Source organism: Tauraco erythrolophus, chromosome 18 (genome assembly GCF_009769465.1).
Source record: "Tauraco erythrolophus isolate bTauEry1 chromosome 18, bTauEry1.pri, whole genome shotgun sequence".
NCBI lineage: Eukaryota > Metazoa > Chordata > Aves > Musophagiformes > Musophagidae > Tauraco > Tauraco erythrolophus.
In genome coordinates this window covers 16,870,674-16,889,821 of record NC_141482.1, presented here as the reverse complement: position 1 = coordinate 16,889,821, position 19,148 = coordinate 16,870,674, and the positions used below count along the sequence as shown (strand labels likewise).

The following is a 19,148-nucleotide window of genomic DNA, read 5'->3' as shown; positions in this document are numbered from 1 at the left end:
ACTGCCATACCCGGAGCGGGCGGCCGTGGGGACCCCCCCCGGCCCCTTTACCTGGGTCGCGGCGCAGAGGGCAGTCAGGAGGGCAGCATCCGCACTGTGGCAGTGCCCGGAGGGAGCAGCCTCTTCTATCCCGGGTGTAACGGAGCCGGATTAGTGCGGGCAGAGGAGGATCCTTTACAGCAGCGGGAGCCGTCCCGCTTCGCCTTTCCCAGCACCTGTTGCTGCTGGAGCCCGTTCAAAGGACACGCCACTCTTCCCCCTGCCCCGCGGGCCGGGGACGCGCAGACACGGTGCAGGGGATGGAGCTGCCTCGTGCCCTGGTGTGGCACCGCAGGGAGGGCTGGCACCAGCCACAGCAGCACCCAGAAACATCTCATGAGGGTGTTCTGGCCGAGCCAGACACCGACCAAGTGGCCAAGTGCTTCCAAGGTGCCCACAGGTGACACGAGGTGGCCACTGGCCACCCCATGGGGATGGTGGCTGGGAGCGGCCAGTGACGGTGCCAGCCTCCCGTGCCCCTGAGCTGCGGCTGGCTCTGCCCGCTGGTGCCAGCCCTTGGGGACAGCGGCTCCCAAGGACCCTGTGCTCCATGGGCATGACGTGGCACTGAGTGCACCACCGGCCCTGGGCACCACTGCCAGCCCCTGAAGCAGAACCCACAGCTGGGAACCGGGCACCGACCAGTGGCTGCAGCCTCCTCTGGGAACCAGTTGAAACACTCCAATTTCCTGCAAAATGAAGCATTTTGGGGATCAGGGAGAGAAACAAAGGCACTGGGGGCTGCGGGGGGGGGGGGGGGGGGGGGTCAGGCTGTGCATGGGCATCACCAGCACAAGCACTCTGATAATACCATTAAAGCCCCAGAACATCCATTTTTTTCATGCCAGCCTGCGCAGGACAGAGGAGGCTCAGCCCCCCACCCACAGCTAGTGCTGCTTTGAGGGGGACAGGGGGGGCTGGGGCTCAGGGATGGGTGATGATGCAGCGAGAGCAGCTCCCAGGGAGAGAAAAAGAGACGGTGGGGGCTGCTGGGGGTCACGCAGCCCCACACCAGGCATCCTTCCAACCCCGCTGCCCCAGCCAGACGTGGGCAAGGGCACCCCGCTCCTCACAGGGCTCGGCCGGCAGCCGGGCAGGACAGGGCAGTGACGGGCCGAGCGCTGGCACTTGCTGGAGGAGCGGGGCTCTCCTCGGGGCTGGGCTGGCCGGGTGCCCCCGGGGAGGCTGAGGTTACCATGGGCTCCCCCAGCCTCGGCCCCTGCCAGCTGACGGCCGGGTCTCTCCTCCCGAGCTCTCCGTCCTGCGGCCACGTGGGGCTCAGGTCCTGCCAGACGCCGAGCCCGGCTGCTCCCGCATGGCACTTGGGCACGGCCGAGCTGAGCTGGGGCCACTGGCACAGGCAGCAGTGGTGGCCCAGGAGTGGCACTCACCTCCCCAGGGGACACCACACCATCCCAGCAGAGGAAGGGACAGCACTGCTCCATGTCATCAAATGCCAGCTCCCAGCGAGCCGCCAGCTCCCTGTGTGCCATGGGCTGGGGTCAGGCTTTGCCCAGGGAGCTGTGGGTCACACGTGGCATCGAGAGCATAACGAGCTGGGACAGGGCCACGGCCACCTCCCCGCCCTGGCCGTGGGCAGCTGCTGGGCACAAAGGCCCTGAGCATCATGCTGGAGTAACCAGCCATCGGGGCAGATGGGTCCAAGGTCGTTCTTGCTGCTGCAGAACAGAAAAGGTTCCTCCAAGCCCCCCAGCCAGCCCAAGCCCAAGGCCAGTACAAGCTGGGAGAGATGCTGCTCCGGCCTCGGATGGTGGCTGGAGGGCAAAGGGAAGGAGCTGGTGCTGCCGTGGCTCACCCTGGTCACAGCAGAGGCACAGGGAGCCTTCACACCTCCTCTTCTTCCTCTGCTGCTGCGGGCTTCGGCAGCAGCTCACAGCCCTGGGGTGCAGGTGAGGTTTAAGCTAAGGAGAAAGCGGAGCTCAAACCCAGAGCTCCGTCCTCCAGAGCCCAGCTAGTCCTGACAGCAAAACCAGTGGCCCCCAGCAGTGGCACAGGAGCAGAAGCATCTCAGGCACCCACCACCACCTCACCGGAAGAGCAACCGTTGCTTGACAGGACACAGGTAGGGGGTCCTGAGCGGGCACCAGGCTCTCCCACTCCACCCTCACAGCTCAGACTCAGGGCTTCAGTGAGTCTGGAGAGCTTCCCTCTCCCCGAGACCAGTGGCAGGACCTGGGAGATGCTGAGAACTAAGAGGGATGGAGCAGGAGCGGGTGTGCAGCTCCATCCAGCAGTGCCTGGCAGTCGTGTACGCACTCTCAGGGACCGTGGCACCCACGCTGCCCTTTCCTGGCACAGCCACCGCTCCGTGGAGAGCAGGAGTCCCCCAGCTCAGCCTCCACAGGGTGCACCAGCAGGAATAACTGGCAAGATATTGTACCTGGGGCAGCAGGACTCTGCCCACCGACTGTCATCATCAACGTACAGTTTGGAATTGCCTCTCCCCTCCTCTGGCTGAGGGCTGCCGGGCACCTGGAGACCACCAGTGTCACTTGACGCCCGTGGTGCCATGGCTCCACCAGCTTTCGGTCCGCACTCTCCCGGCAAGCCCTGGGTGGAAGGAGCCCATCTGCTCACCAAGCAGGGGAGCAGGAGCCTGCATGCCGCAGTGATGCCCCACGGCCCCCTTGGAACAGTTGGTGCAGTGAAAGTTGGGATAAAATCCTCCAAGGAGAGCAGGACCGCCTGCCTGGGAGCTCTCCAGCCTTCCCCAGGTGCCTGCCATCTCACATGCGGGACGGGGTTGGTGTCCAGGCACGAAGCCTCGGAACAAGGTGGGGAAGCAAAGCCGTGGGAGCGGGCACCGCAGTGCTGGGAAGACTGGGAAGGGTTCTCCAAAGGCGGTGTGCGTGAAGGATGAGCGTGCCGTGGCATGGCACTAGCTCCAGACAAAATTCGTTGGTGGGCAAAGGGAAATAAACTGAAACCAGCCTCCTCGCAAGAGAGGTTTGTAGCACGGAAGGGCGACGGCTGCTGCGCAGCAGGATTTCGGATGCCTTGGCCCAAAATCCCGCATGCCAAGGAGCAGCGCGGCGCTCTGGGCCTCCGCAGAGCACACACACAAACCACCCACCACCCGGCTTTCTCAGGCTGTGAGGTTTTTCCTTCCCCATTCAGGAACTGAAGCCGGAGCCCACATTGGCTGCAGCTGGAAAACAGCCTGTCCTGGGGACACCTGGCAGGGCATCAAGCACGCGGTTCCCTGGCGACGCGGCTGCCACAACTGCGGCAGCACACTTTAACCTTTACGCTTTTCCCGGGCCCTGCCCGTCCTCCAGGAAACCCTACACCCCGTCTAAATCGAGCGGCAGAGCGGGCGAGAACACCACCCCCACCTGGGTCCCGGCCGTGCCCCTGTAACACAAGCCACCGTCCCCCTGTCCCGGCACAGAGCGACGCGGGCACGTGGGCACCAGCTCAACTGCTTCCATGGGTGCCCAGGACTGTCCCGGGTGAGCTGCACTCATGTCACGGCAGGTCCCATCAAGGTGATGTTGGGATTTTTCCCCATCATCAGAAGAGCTTCCAGCCCCACTTTCTCCCACAGCACATTGATAAAGTTGATGAGTTTTGAGTTCTGGAATATGAGAACTTTTTTTTTGCAAAATCCACACAGCAAGAATAGAGATTTTTACATCAGTTTGTCAACCCACCCCGATTCTAGAGGAATTCTGGGATTCTGAGACAGCACTCGGTTAAATCCCAGTCTCCTGACTTCATTATTCTCCCACTTCTCTACTGGGACTGGGAAAATCACCTGCCACTCTTTCCCAGCTGAACCACCATCCAGCTCCTCCGGGACTCTCATCTTTTCCGCATCTTTCTACACCAGAGCGGTTTTTCCACCATGTCACTGCTTTCCCCCCAGTGAAGAGGGCAGGTTACACCGAGCCCCCACCACCCTGGGGAACCCACTGGCCACCTCCCGAGGTCTCAGCCCAGCGCCCGATGCCCTCGCAGGGCACGGCAGCTCCAGGCTCCCTTCCACGAAGTTGCCAGCGTATGAGGAATGCAGGAGACGGTGTTTGCGGGAAGAGGCATTACCTTTTATTAGGCCAAATGATACCGTTAGGAAAAAAACCCAACGAGCTGCCAGGCACACAAACCCTTCCACAGGTAGCAGAGGCCACGTGAGGCTGTCTCAGAAATCCAGTTGCTCCATCCTTCAGGGATCAGCGTCCGCTCCAGCGCAGCAGCCGTTATCTTGTTCGCCTTTCCGTTCTTCCCCAGCTCATCCCCAGTCAGGCTTTCCTCTGACTCACCAGAAATATTTGCTGCTCCTGCTGCCCACACGCTGCCCGTTCCAGCGGCGCTGGCACTCGAGGCTGCAGCAGGAGTTTCCTTGACTGCGCACTCGAGGTCCTGCGACGTCCCTGTCCAGCTGCTCCAAGACAGAAATAAGGTTAAGGCAGACCAAGGGTGCATCTGCACACCTTTGGGCAGATCCACGCAGAGGAAGAGGATGATTACAAGTTCCTCTTGCTCCGGTCGTTCCGGAAAGCTCACATGAGCAGAGCTGTCAGGGTCCCTGGCACAAGCAGCTTTTCCAGCCGGGCTGTTGCTGTTGACGATCCCCCGCCACCCTCAGCTCAGCGACACGGGACTGTTGGCAAAACGCTGCCCAGGGCATCCTGGATGACCAGGTCAGCCCGTGGGGCCCAGCTCTGCCACTGCCATGTAAAGAGCCTCAAGAGAACGGAAGGAAAAGCCAAAACTTTGGAGAAAAGCAGCCGTGCCTCTCAGCTCAGCGTTCTGAAGAGGCCGTGCTGCCGCAGGGTCGTTCCTCCTTCAGCACCAAGACGCTTCCCCAAAATACCTTGTTCTCCAGTTCCTCAGTTATTAACTGCACCGTACCTTCATTTTTATCGGAATGATCCTCGTGTTTCAGTGGCTTTTCCACCCTTTCAGCCCAAGCAGAGCAGAAGTTTGAGGCTGGTGCTCTCTGAAGCGCAGCCGCACAGGGCACTTGCCCACCGCAGCTGCTGCTCTGCAACGATGTCCCTCGAGCATCGCACTTTTTCGGAGAATTCCTGCAGAAACATCGTCCTCAGGTACAACGAGTGTTTGTCTTGGAATTTAGCTCTCTGAGGACTTTCTGCCTCTGTCACGTCTCAGATTAGAAGTAAACCAGCAGCAACTGCTTGATACACTTCGGGAGGGATAACGAGGCAGTACCCCTCGGCCGGAGTCTGACACCGAACAAGTTTGACCTCCCTCTTCCCTCCCCCCAGACGAAAATCCCGGTAAAAGGCCACACACTCTTAAGAACATTTCTCCAATGGTACCCAAATTCAGAGGAAACGAAAGCAAATGCTTGCCATAACCCCCAACAAGAAACAGTTGTCCTACCCAGACACATTAATTCCAAGTTTCCCATATTTTCCTCTGTTCAGCACCATAACAGTGGCGAGCAGCCCAGTTTACACTGGTTCTAGCAAGTAATGAGACCCACAAACACAGGGGAGGCAAAGCCTCCATGTTGTTACAGCCACGAGCAGCCAAGCCAGCCCAACGAGCTTTCTGCATTTCCAAGGCTGAACTAGGGGCTTGCTCCTGCTCTTTGTGCCAAGGAGCACAGCTCCACTGAGCTGCCACACCAGCCTTTTTTCATGCATCCCTTTTCACACAACCGCCTGTTAGCGGAACAGGTAATGGCACCACAGCCATGGCAGCGGGCAGCAGTGGTGCCCGAGAGCATCGCTTGGAGTAGCTGTGCCCCCAGCTCCTCCTTGCCCTCACACAGCCTGCTGGAGCTTTCTTGTTAAAGACAAGTCCAAGGAATGGCCTAAAACAGTCTTACAAGGTAAGAAATCATTCTTAGAACGTTTTGATCTCACGTTGATCACCTCTTTACAAGGCTGGAAGTTCTGTCCTCCAGCACCTTGGAGCGTTTGGTCTATATTTAGCTCCAACTGTGCGAGGCAGGCTGAGGGATGGAGCATCTTCAGCCAAGAGAACCGTGCGGCAGGAGCCAGGGGGCAGCTTCCAGCAAGTCATTTGCCAGTTAAGTGGCTCCCCAAATAGAATGACTTCAGCTATGAAAGAGCAGAAGGTTTAATGCTCTCACACACACACAGAGCGACTTTAAATGTGGGCAAGATTGATATTAGCCTAAACATCAGCAAGAAAGGTCAGACCTGCCCTACGCTGGCTTGCAGAAGCCACGTTACTTAACACAATTCAAGCTTAAGAGACTAAAAGCTTAAGAAACAGACTTGAAACCAATACTTGGGTGTACAAAGACAAGCCAGCTCTTCCAGATGTGCACGTTCTTGTACGTTCACCAACTGCCCTTTACCAAAAACTCTTCTGCAGGAGAGGGATTCGGCCCGCTAGGAAGAGGCGGCGATCAGATTAGGAATTTTTATTTAGTTCAGGTACACAATATTTGTATACAATATCAAAACCTGGTTTAGTCTTTAGAGAACAAGATGTCTAGATATGAAGCAAGGCCATGGAGACGGTACGGCACGGCCTGTACACTGTGCCTCAGCCACCTGCCTCAGGTGGAGTTAAACTACTCAACATAACAATAACGGAACCAAGCGTAGGAGCTGAGACCGAGCAGTCACATAAAAACAACGGTTCCCTCTCTGTGTATCAAGAGAGTGGAGAGGGATGGCATCTCCCTCCTACTGTCACGTGGAGGCATATCAGCACCGGAACCTATCTGAGAAGTTGGGAGACTTCGGCATAGTCAGTGGCTGATCACTGGGCTTCACTTCTACGCTGCGGTATTTGCGTATTGGGTTTGCCTTGTGAACCTGTTAAAAAAAAAAATAAAAATCAAGGACAAAATGAAGCAAACTGTTGCAGTTACGAAGTTGAAACTCCAGTGAGCCATCAGTGGGATGAAGGCCCATGTCTGTCTACAAGTCTACCACGCTGCCCAGGGCACTGGGATGAGCCACCAGGAGCAGGCGAGGCATGTTTTGGGGCTGTGGGATTTACAAAGTTCATTCTGCTCCAGGGACCACGTGTGTATAGCTCCAAAAATCAGCCACCTCAACAGAGCTGCTTTACTTTTTTTTTTTTTAAAGACCAGCTGTAAAGTTAACGAGGAGTCAGTTTGCAACAAGGAAACTTGAAAAGACAGTCTTAATGCAGCTCGACATTGACATTAGCTCCTTGGGTATATTCACACATCCCTTTGGGTTATACTTTACAGCCCTTGCTCAGAAATAGCTCACTTACCAGTTCTTGCCTTAGCTTGGCAACTTCTTCCTTTTCACGCTCCTCTTGCTGCTGTCTGATCCGCTCTTGATGCCTTTCCTTCCTGGCTTCTAGATCTGCCAGTCGCTTTTCAAATTCTTGCCGCTCTTTCGCTCTTTTTTCCGTTGCCAGCTCAAAGCTTTCAGGAACTACAGAACCAGAAAGGCTCTCTAAGTTTAGAAATAGAGGAGACAACATTGGTGCAAAGACAGCCAGGTAAAGCGGAGCCTCCCTCTGGAGCACTTCCCCTTGCAAGGGTAGTTAGTAGACACCTCCAGGCTTCAGAAAAAGAGAAAACCTTACTCCTAAAGGCAAGCAGCAGATGTTACCCCACCACGGGCATCCTCACAGGAGGGAGCAAGCACACAACTGTTAGTACAAACAAGGTTTTGGCTGGTTCTATACCCTACGAGGCTTAGTCTACCCTAAGCTGTAGATGCCTTCATCTCGTTAGATACAGGAGGAAAAGACTGACAGCTGCTGCAGAAATGCCAGCTGTCTCTACAGGGAGCTCCTTGCACACTCGTTACCCTCATCCCAAGCTGGCACACATCAATCATCTGCCAATTGTGGCATGGCTGCTAAATACAGCTGCCACGTTAGCGCAGGACAGGGGGGCAGTGGAGAGGAAGCTCCCTCCCTCCCCGGGCACACGAGCTGTTAGGGAATTAGTTGATTAAGTGCAAGGCACTATTGGCTGTGCTGATAAAGAAGGGGCAGCAGCCAGTCTAAACATCATTTAATTGCACAGAGTTATCAGCCAAGCCTGTGTAGCAACCAGTTGTACCTCTACCTGATAAGAGCTTGTTTTCCTTTTTGGGCACAAAAGGCTCCTGATACACCACTGTGTTGGGACGAGCTTTAAAACACGCCGCCTCTTTCTGCCTCTTCAAGTCTTCTTTAAGCTGCAAGAGAAGAGAGCCCATCAAGCGCCAGGCATCACGAAAAGACCACCTCTCCACCCCCCCAGACTTCAGCATTCCCAACACTGGAAAAGCCTGTTTGACTTGAGATCAAGTTATTTGCTTAGAAAATCATATCAAAGCCAAAAAGTTGTGTCACTTGTTGCCTGCCAGTTATTTTTGCCAAAAACGGGCTGAGGAAAGTTTCAGGTGTCCACTGCAGATCCCACACGAGAAAAGCAGTATATCATTTACGTGTCAATAAATCCCCAAGCACAGAGGTGGTCAGCAAAGGGACCCAACAGCCATTGATGCAGTTGTGGTCAGTCCCATCACTAGCCATAAAGGACAAAAAGAAAGCCACCAATCCTCAACCCACAGCACGAGTCACACGCCAAGGACGGAATAATTCCTTGCTCAAACTCACATCCTGATTCAACTCCAGCAGGACACTTTCGGAAGTCAATCACAACCCCACTAGCTGCTTTAAGCCTGCCCATCCCCGTTACCTTTTCCATCCTACCTGCTGTTTCCAGCTCTGCAGCTTGGCAGCTCCCCGTTCGTCGATCTGCAGATGGAAGGGTTCGGGCTGAGTTGGGGATTTGACCTTCTTTTCCGGCAGATTAACGTGGTCAAAGTAAGGCAGAGGCAGCGCTTTGAACTTCGGCATCTGAAAGAAACAACCTGAAATATTTCCTGCCCTTTCCTCAAAGGCAGGAAGCTTTGGAAGTCTGGAAGAACAGCAAGCAGCCAGTCCTGCCACATCCTTTTTACTTCAGGAGCAGAATCCAAGGTAGCTTTCAGCTCTTACCTCTTCCTTCTGCAATTCTTCTATCTTTTTCTCTTTTTGTATTTGCCGCTCTTTGTCACGGGCATCGAAAGAGAAGGGGCAAACTTCCACATGCCTCTGCTCTGGCATCTTAGGTTTGAAGGGCACTCCATAATGGGGCATAGGGTGAGCTTTGATCACGGGGACTACCTCTTTTTCCTAAAGGGATATTAGTGTTAGGACCTGACACAGCACCAGATTTTTGTAGAAAGACTACAACTCCTGCCAAACAAAGCCATGAATACCAGAGTTCCTTTAACGGGGTCACAACGGCATCAAGCAAACACTCCAGGCATTGCAAAAATTACTAATCCAAAAAGTACCAGTTTACAGGCATCCTGAGCCACAGTCAAGTTCCTCCTCTTTCCAAACCACTACCAGCTCTAGTACTCATCTAAATTAGACTGTAATTAGCACCCTCTGCACAAGAGGGACAAGAAGATCATGATGCATTCTGAATCCTGCTCCCCATCTCCACGGATCTGGAGTGACTGGGGGGAGAAGACAGCCCACGTGCAGTAACAGAACAGGAAAGAGCAATGCCCTTTACAAGTCCAAGCAGTTTACTTTCCTCCTCCATAGCAGGAACACCTCTGAAAGCCTAGTCAGTGCCCTCATGTTTAAACAAAGTTATTTAATTCTGTGCAATAATTCAGTTTCTGTCAAATGAGTAGCAGCAACTAGACCGTTCGAAGGGAGCGGCACGGAGAAAGACGACTGCTGGAGGAACTGCCCAACGGGAGGGAAGGGGCTAACCGAACCAGACCGCCACGCTCAGCTGGCAGAGGTGTGGCAGGCTGGCCAAGGCAGTCACCATGGTGGGGCCAGAAGGCTCGACTACAGCCCGTTCACAACAGTCACCTTTTCTTCATCTCTGCCAGGCATTCGGGTTCTGCTTTTCAAGGTGAAGACCGGAGACTTGGGGACCGTAACAGGAAGCACCTTCTTCTCTGGAACACCCTGTTCAGAAGAGCCAGTAAGGCGTTACCCAAGCCTAAGTGCCAAGGAAAAGCACTACAGAGAAACAACCCGACGCAGCACAGTATGTATCCGTTGCGGTTCTTACCCAACAACAGGGTTTACTGAAGATTATGGACTATATCATTCCATACAGACATTTTGAAGCTAATTGCCACTTCAGTACTAATTCCCAGGTCTGGGTATTAATAAACTTCTTACCACAACATCCTCCAGGATTTTTGTTGGACATGGCCTGGAGTGGAACTCAAAGTGCTCTTCCTCCTGCTGCTTCTTACTCTCACGCTCCTGAATCCTTTTTTCAATTTCCAGCTCAAACCCAATGGGTTGTGTGAGTTCCTTCACAGGGGGTTTCTTGGGCAGGAGTGGTCCACCCTCAAAGATTTTGTGATTCAGTTCTCGTGCTTTGAATTTGTACCTACAAAGGGAAGACAGAGACAGTCACCGACATGGTGTACATGGCAAGATGCAGCTTCTAGCAAATGGCTTCTCTCACAGCACGAGAGAGCAATGGTCGGGCACAGAGCAGTTGTGCCACACACACACGTTACATGGTGCACAGCTCTGGTTAGCAACTCCTCCTTTGGTTTTGAAACAGCAAGATGTTAAGGAAAACCTTATGGATTGCTTTCCTGGAAATCCAAGGCTCGGTCTACAGGAGACTTTTGAAGTGCACGCAGGCTGTACTGCTCAACCAAAAATGAAACGTACTCAACCCAAAATCAGCTCTCCTAAGAACATCTCCTTTGAAACGAATTGGCAGCTTTTCACATCGTTGCAATCAGAGCCACAGGATTATGCACAAGCTAAAAGAATATCCATGTTTTTATGCTACTCATTCTTTTACGCAAAAAGGGTGTTCCTGATTAGTGACATTTTGGCATCTGAAAGATATTTCCAATGTGGCACAACTCTCTCTGGGAGGACTGGAGTAAGCCTGTACTTACTGTTGAATTTTCTCTATTTCCTCTGCTTCTAACTCTGCTGTAGTTTTGCAGGCAGCAGGTCTGAAGCGCTGCTTTGTGAGAAGCACCGGCGTTTTGGGGTTTGTGAGCCGAACCTTCGCCGACTTTGCTGGAACTGGACCTGCAAATTCAAATCAGAGACAAATCAAGTAGTTAATGGCAAGCCCTGAGACAGACACAGACTGTTTGCTCAGTAGAGTAGTCAAAGCATCTTTCTGGCTCTGCCACCATCCCCGTGGAGAGCCTCCTGGCTGGACATAGCCACGACAGCTCACCTTCATCAGATTTCCTGCTCACCTTCATCAGATTTCCTGCTCCTCAGATGGTAACGAGAGGGTGTGCGTTTTTGGAACGCTTCTACCTGCTCCGCAAGGGACACGTATTCTGACGTGGTTTCTTCGAGTTTTCTTTTGTTTCCCTGGGACAGATTGAAAGGTTTGGGGATAGTGGGTCCCTTTGGCATTCGCACCTGGAGACAAAAAACTACAGTCATTATGGCTGTTTTGAACAGTAGGATGGTTTGATGACAGTTCCTTTCTCCGCTGATTCACAGTATCTGTCCCTTCCCCTTATCAAAAAGAAGATGACACTTAACACTAGACACCAGTCTTAATTGTCTGAACACACACAAGCTAGTCATATGGGGAACTGTATCACAGCATAGAATCACAGACTGGTTTGGGTTGGAAGGGACCTCAAAGACCATCCAGTTCCAACCTCCCTGCCATGGGCAGGGACACCCTCCGCTACACCAAGTTGCTCAAAGCCTCATCCAACCTGGCCTTGAACACTGCCAGGGATGGGGCAGCCACAGCTTCTCTGGGCAACCTGTGCCAGTGCCACTCAGTATGAAGTGGAAGATGAAAGCATGAAGCGTAATGACCAGAAGATACGACACTAAAGGGCCCTTTTCAAAAGTCCTGTGGCGATGCAGACACGCAGTGAGCCGACAGTTACGTTGGCACAACGCTTGCCTCTCCTACAGTAACCCTCTTGGCGGGTGAACAGCAGCATGTGTTGCAAAAGCACAACGAAGGTGATGTCAAGGATCAGTCAGCTGACTGCTGGCAACATTCTGGTTCTCACCGGAGAAGGAGGATGCTTTCTCAGGACCGCTGCAAAGTCCAGTTCCTTGTACTCGTTCCCAGGCTGGCTTTCCACATGTTGTTTAATTCTATTCTCCGTGCAGAAGTGGAAGTCAATTGGCTTTGTTACTTGACCAACAGGTCTCTTCACAGGTTGTCCTAAAGAAAAAGAGCATTTAAGGTCTGGAAGCCTTTTTGGGTGGGGGTTGGAGGAAGGTTATTACTTTTCGATAACTCAAACAACTTTTGGATAATTCATCTATAACCTTTCAAAACATGACAAAAACTAGATAATCCTGTTTCCAGGCAGTTTAGGGGCTGATCTACATTAAAAGGCACCTAATCCTAATAATTATTAAAACATCCAGTGTGTTTGTTTTCAAAGGTACTCGTACACCTCTACGCAGCACCCTCCAGACGAGCCCAGCACAACTTCCATTTGCAATTCAGCCAGAGCCCACCTGCTCCAGCAATGGCTGCTTTCAGAGACTCCTCGTTCTTCTTCCGCAGCTCCATAACCTCCCGCTGCAACTGCTGCATCTTTTCCAGCTCCTGCTCCTCTGTACTCTTCACCTTGCCAGAAAGATTGGTCCTCCTGCAGAAGCACGTTCAAGACTGAGGTCTGCCTTCCCGCTTCAGGGCACGACGTTAGTGCAAAGGAACATGCTTATCTCTGACTTTGCTGCAGAAGCATCATTCATTATAAAAGCACACTGTTTCCAGGAGATCTGTTTGGATTTTGTTTGCTCAAGAAAGCTTGCAGCTAACTGCTATCCTACACACACCTTCGCTGTGTGCACGCTTCACCCGTTAGAAAGAACAAATTTTTCCTCAAATTAAAAGCAAAAGCTTTCCTTTGCACAGGTTCGGGTGGCAAAGTACATTTCACCCTGATGTTATCTTCATCTGGTGTTTGCTAAACACAACACCATCACACACCAAGTTGAAACTGAAAATACTCTCGACAGGGCTGTCACCGAAATCAGCTGTGATCAGCAAAGACAAGTCATTGGGAAGCTACTTACTTCAACATTGTTGGCGTGGAGGGCATGGTCAGTTTGCTTCTCCCTCTCCCTGGGGAGAGGTCAGGATTCTGCAGGGGCTCTCTCTTCGTGGATACTTCTGTCAGCTTCTCCCTGCTGCTAGAACTAAAGTGACACACCATTATAGCACACCACTCCAATTAACCGTGCTCTACGTCAAAGACCACCTGCAGCTCTCACCACCGTGCACAACACAGAATCATGGAATGGTTTGGGTTGGAAGGGACCTCAAAGATCACCTAGTTCCAAACCCCCTGCCATGGGCAGGGACACCCTCCACTACACCAGAAACCCACCACTACACAACATCCCAACACCTGGTGAGCTCTGCGGCACGCCGGACCGGCCTTACCTCGCCACGGGCCCGGGCAGAGATCGTCTAGCTTTCCCTGGCACTCTAAGGCTGCAGAAGGGAAGGTGAATGACTGAGTTTTTGGGACTTAGGCTTCTCTTGAGGAGGTAGGTGTCCTGTAGTTCACCTACCTACAGCAGTGCTTGGAAGATCACACTTTGATTTCCCATCCTCAAGCTTATCACTATAGGGTATCTTAGTGGTTAAGCTAATTTGAGAAACATTTTAGCTGTGACTCGGCCATAGCTTACGACAGCCTGCTGACTTCCTGACGGACAAGTTAAGCCAAATCTAAAGCTAGCTGACAGACACCAAGTATGGAATAAGAAGCTTAAGAAACCCAAGATCATTTCATTCACATCTCCACCTCCAGAGTGTTCCCTTCAGGCCCTACAGCCATTTCTTCTTGTTTATGAAACCAGCATCAGGAATCAGGTTTCGTTCACCTCCTCCTAACCTTCCTGGGAGAACCCTCTCAGCCAAGTGGAAATCCTTTCCAAAGAAATAATTGCATCCCCCTTCCCAGCCCCAAAGAGGAGGGCTTTGATAACGTACATTCTTATTTTTTTCAGGGGTGGAACATCTTCCTTATCAGCCAAGGCATCGGCATTCCTCTCGGCTTTGACTCGAGCCGGCTGTTTGCGTGGCTGGGTTTTTCTCTGCTTCGCAGCCTGTCTCCTACCCGCTCTAGAACAGAACAGAAACTGCACGTGAGTTTTCCCACGAGTCTGAGAAGACACACGATCTGTACAACACTAAATCAGAGCACTAAAGTCCTACCTGCTCCCTGTGCAAACCGTGTGTTCAACACAACAATCTGAATGCAGCACGAATTACTTCACAATCTATAAACTTTATATTTTTCAGCATATATGAGCATATAGAGCCTCCTGCACTCGTATCAAGAACGAGTTCTGCCCAACTGAGGCAGATATAAACAAAGAAACTTTATATGCCCCTTCGGTTTCAGATATCCTCACATTCCAGAAGCTCCTAGTGCTCCCGAGTCTCATTTGACAAGTATGTGAGACACTGCATTACATTTCCACCCCTCGAGACCGTCCCTCCAGCTCAGCAAGCAGATCAGCTGTCCCGGTACACGATCTCTGTGCTGGAGAGCTTCAGACCCACAGGATGACCCAAGAACAGAACTGCAGATCCTGAGTTACACCATCATCAATCTTCATGCAAACCGAACACAACACTTCACCTTTGAGAGGCCTCTGCAGGAGCAGCAGCTCTCCAGCTTGTCAGGGATCCCACAATGTTCTGAGGAACCGCAGTGGCCTGCACACATTCTGCTTCACCATCCTCTTCACCATGGCTCTCACCTGAGAACAGTGAAACACCAACTCACACACAGGCACAGAGAAATGCTGGAGGGAAAACACATGAGACCTCACGAGACAGCAATACATGAAGATGTTTCCACAAAAGCCAGGCAGAGGCCTTTTCGTTTTGCCAGGGAAAAGCAGGTAAAATTTCTTCTCTCCCCCCAGTACCACGCCAGCTTACTCGTTGTTATTCCTTGTGATGTCACGGAAGACAGAATAATATCGGGCTTTGAAAAAGCAGGGCTGTTCTGTGAGACCTTTGCCAGGTTTGCTGCAGGAGGCACGTTCTCCAGATTGGCTTTTTGGTCTGTGAGGAAAAAGAGACTTTCAGTATATACTACGTTGGGAATTTTAGACAATACCCCAGAATCTCATTACAACGTTAACAAAGTAACCTGTCAAGTTACAGATGACAATCAAAGTTTAAATATAAAACCAAACCAACAAAAACCCCATGCCTGCTGAATGATGCAGTTAACATGACTAATCCACTGGCACAGAAACCAGCCCAACACCAGCATCACGCCGAGCCCTCAGCCAAAGAGAAAAATCAAGGAGCTGGAAGCAACTTACCAAACCAGGAGTCTGCATTGTGCACGTCGTCGTCGCTAAGAGTCGCAAAGTTGATGCAAGGGTTGGGGACATCGAAGGAATAGCGAGATTCCGGGCGAGACATCTTCACCTCCGCCCCGCGAGCCCTCCGCTTGCACGGCTGCAGTCCTGCAGACAACAGGTGACCTGCGACACCAAACCCCAACGAGGTTTCACCTCATCATCCTCCACCTCCCCTCCTCTGCGCGGTTTCTAGAGACACACCGGGGCAGCCTCTGGTACGTTTTGGTGTCTCGTAACTCCCACCTTTGGGCACAACACCTCACAGCGATGCAGTTTTTGATTCTACTGCTCATTGGCAAAGCTAAGGAGATCTTACCACATTCACGTGTTCGAAATCAGCAAAAAACCAACATTTTGAAGGTTTCTTTGTACCTGTAGGTGCTAGAATTGTATTTTTTAGAAGGAAGTAAAGTACAAAGCTTTTCCAGAGAGCGACTGATTCACTCTGCCCTCCCTCACCATGCCCAGCAGAGATCTAACCCCCACCAGGGCACAGATTGATGAAGCAAGAGCCTGATGGTGAGGCTGACTCCAGAGCTCTGCAAAACACAGTCTTTCTTCCTCTGAAAGGCTACAAACCCGAACTAATGACACAAACGTGCTCTTCAACAGAGTAAACTGATTTCCAGAGGAGGAGGAGAGTTCTGTACAACAATTCTGTAGAGTTGTTACTGGTCAAACAGTAGGAAGGGCAGTGCAGGGTCCTTGCCACGTTCCATGGCACTGCCCGATGCTGGCCAGGCTATAAACAAACCCAGCACCGCCGTGTCAGGAACAGTCCCTGCAGTTAATTAGTGGAGCACTGACAGCAGGAGGAGTCCCTGTGTCAGCAGGTGATATTAAACTCAACGGAACAGGAGTAAAGCCAGTGACAGACTTATAAACCCTCAAACTGTAAATTAAAAAAAAAAATCATCTTTTGACACAGGTGTTTTCACAACACCTCGCACAGCTGCCAGGCAGAGCCCACGAGGATGAGCCATAAAACACCCCTGAGGAAATCACCTGAGCTTTGCTTTAGGAGGCCAAACAACTCTAAAGCAGTGTGCTCGCAACCCACAGAGTCCCAGACCTGAACCACGTGTCTGGGCAGACCACACGTGGCTCAGCCTGGCCAAATGCTCTATAAATAAGCAAACGCCCAAGAGAAAATCAAAGCAGCGTTCAGGAGGCATCACTGCTGTTCCCCGTCACCGGCCCACCCTCCTGAGGATGGCTGCATGGAGCAGCCTCCTGCTCCCCAGCACGGAACTGCAACAGTTAAAGGGAAGAACGTCATCAGAGAGGGGTCAGCTCCACACCAGAGATGCCAGGGCAGCACCCAAAGAAGGCAATGGGGAGAGTCGGAGCCAAAACCAACTGTCACCGAGCTCAAGACACGGCTGGAATCGAATGTTTTCCTACCACTCTTAATCAAGATAAAGTTTCTGTCAGCACTAGCTACTTTTTCAAAAACCAGCTGCGTCATCTGCATTCTCCCCTCGCCCTCCCCAGTCAGCCCATGAGTGGGAGCACCGGGCATCATGTTTCCCAGCTACTTGTGCCCACTGCGACGCTGCTGCACTTCCCAACTTTTTCCTATGTAAAGTCCATCTTCTTTCACAGCATCAGCACCCTCCTCACTGACCTCACCGCCCACCTCCTCCTCCTCCTCTCCCTCCCGGCTGGGAGCGAATAGTCAGTGATGGAAAGGGAGGGAGCACATCGATGCCACAGCTTCACCCACCAAGTTCCTTGAAAGAGCCAGCGGGGAGGTAACAGTTCTCCTGGCTGCACTCCAGAGGGCCCATTTCAGCCAGATGAACTCAGGGCAGCAGCTCTCCACATCCCTGCGTCCCACGCGGGAGCTTGCTGGGAGCACCTCGCTCATCAGCTTGGCTCGGGAGGGTCCCAGCCAGGGACATTACGATGATTTATCGCTCTGACATGCCCACTGCAGCCTTCTGCCACCGGAATGGGCCAGCCCGGCACAGCGCGGGCTGCCCCCGTGGCACTGTGAACCACCCCGTGGTCATTTGGATGGCAGAACCACCATGAGCTCCATCTTGTCTTTAAAGACAGGAGGCAAGATTGTCTCTCTCCACTGTGGCGCTCTCCCACTAGAGGTGAGGTGCAGAAACGTCTTCTCGTTAATGGGAACGTTGCCTAATTAGCAGGCACCGTGTGCATCTACTGGCCATGGTTACAGGCACGCTGCAATCCTGCACGGATTGCGAGCGTGACCCTGCCCTCCCCAACATCCATCACCTTCCATGTCGACACCAGCGCTCACAGCGAGCCAGCCAGGGAGCCCTCACTAGGAAAGGAGGAAGATCCAGCCCTCTCACTTTCAAGAAGAGCCCAAAGTCCCTTGATAAAAGTGACTGCCTCACTAAAACCTTGATTTTCTTTCTAATTCCTCACTGCCCTAACCGTGCTACGCAGCCACGGCCCCATAGTTTCTGCACGGAGCACCACGGCCGTATCCGGAGCGGAACGGACTGCGGGCTCCTCTGAGCAGCAGGTTTCTTTGGAGTAACTACACTTTGGCACGTTCCAGAAGAGTGCCCTGACCTAGTTTAGATTAGTTAGCTTTGAAAAAGGATTAAGCTAAATTGGAACAAGCATTCCTATCCCAGAATAAGACTGATCCAATGGCAAGTGCAATAGGTATTCCGGAACAACTTCACACCTCTCTCTAATCCAAATTAGCTTTAAAACGCTGACACGATTCCATCACAGGGTCTTTTTCTCAATGTCGTCGGTAATTTCTTGCCAAAAATATTTCAGCTGCACGAGGCTGGGGAGGAGTACCTCCATGCCTGGCTGCAGCATGGGCAACTCGGCACAGGGCACACCATGAGGGAGCACTGCCCAATTATCAGCGAACCAAAAAACCTCTTTTTTTCAGAGCAGCAGCCAGCACAGGCTGATGGTCATCAGGCAACACAACAACAGCACCCACTGCCCGGGGCAAGGGACCCTCTCAGCTGTACGATTCGGAGAATTGAGGAAGCAGAGTTCCAAGATGAGAAATGAGAGGTCAGGAGGAGAGGGAATGGGGGAGTTTGGTTTTGGGAGAGCAGCAAGGGATGGACGGAAGGAGGGCGCACAGAAGATCTGCTCTTTCTCGCCATCTTGCTGTGTAATCAGATAAGCTCTGGTCGACTTGAGACGACATCTTACCGCCTAAGGATCAGAAAGCAGGGGAAAAAAAAAGTACCAGACACACAAAAAGGATGATTTCAGTTACATCAGCAGACAAACCTGAAGCTAGTTGATCCACATGCCTCAAAATCCAAGACAGGCAATCAGGAATGAGCAAGAGAAGCTCCCCCAAGGCCAAGGAACCTGCATGCCGATGTGCTGCAGCAATCCCAGTGCCTTCTGCTGGGCGCTCTACACCGACTGCTGTTCAAACACAGGACGCTGCTCCAAGCAGGCAACTCGCTTAATTCAGTCCGGCAGCCTCTTTGTTGTCCTACAGCCCAAAGCTTTCCTTCCCTTTCATAGGGATGATCATCTAGACAGCATTCCCAGATGCTTTTTACGGGCTAATACGTAAATCCGACAGTTACAAGGGGCTGGAAACTGCCTTTCTAGGGACACAGCCTTGTAGGCAGTTATCCCGCCACTACGCGAACCCTTCCAGCGTGATGTCAGCAACCAGTATCAGCAGCCATCCCTGCTTTTCCCTGCGCAGGGCCAAGCAAACACTTTTCACAAATACCGGATCTACAGCTTCTCCTTCCCCGCTGGTGCTGCTCACTCATCACCCAAGCGCGCCCTCCTGC

General features: G+C 52.5%; 1 protein-coding gene across 3 annotated transcripts; it reads right to left on the bottom strand.

The window, feature by feature from the left end:
• Nucleotides 1-6,599: 6,599 nt before the first annotated feature.
• On the bottom strand, nt 6,600-15,455 carry TPX2 (TPX2 microtubule nucleation factor). Of its 3 annotated transcripts, none has more exons than XM_086622867.1 (17): nt 15,334-15,455; nt 14,932-15,067; nt 14,637-14,750; nt 13,982-14,113; nt 13,427-13,477; nt 13,057-13,179; nt 12,493-12,626; nt 12,033-12,190; nt 11,244-11,415; nt 10,929-11,067; nt 10,183-10,399; nt 9,865-9,963; nt 8,986-9,162; nt 8,698-8,844; nt 8,066-8,177; nt 7,255-7,442; nt 6,600-6,824 (listed from the first exon to the last, which is right to left on the bottom strand). In XM_086622867.1, the coding sequence occupies exons 1-17, from the start codon at nt 15,434-15,436 to the stop codon at nt 6,714-6,716; spliced, it is 2,313 nt and encodes a 770-aa protein (XP_086478993.1). In that variant the 5' UTR covers nt 15,437-15,455; the 3' UTR covers nt 6,600-6,713. The 3 variants fall into 3 exon arrangements, with proteins under 3 accessions (XP_086478993.1, XP_086478991.1, XP_086478992.1); XM_086622865.1 differs by having other exon boundaries at nt 14,637-14,757; nt 14,942-15,067; XM_086622866.1 differs by lacking the exon at nt 13,427-13,477 and having other exon boundaries at nt 14,637-14,757; nt 14,942-15,067.
• Nucleotides 15,456-19,148: the final 3,693 nt, after the last annotated feature.

Bases quoted from the DNA above. Each gene is read 5' to 3' on its own strand.
- TPX2 (XM_086622867.1), bottom strand. From the start codon at position 15,436: ATGTCTCGCCCGGAATCTCGCTATTCCTTCGATGTCCCCAACCCTTGC. The intron at 12,627-13,056 runs GTAAGTAGCTTC...GTGCTTCTGCAG, and splicing joins TCCACGCCAACAATGTTGAA to GAGGACCAATCTTTCTGGCA. The intron at 9,964-10,182 runs GTAAGAAGTTTA...TCTTCTGAACAG, and splicing joins AAATCCTGGAGGATGTTGTG to GGTGTTCCAGAGAAGAAGGT.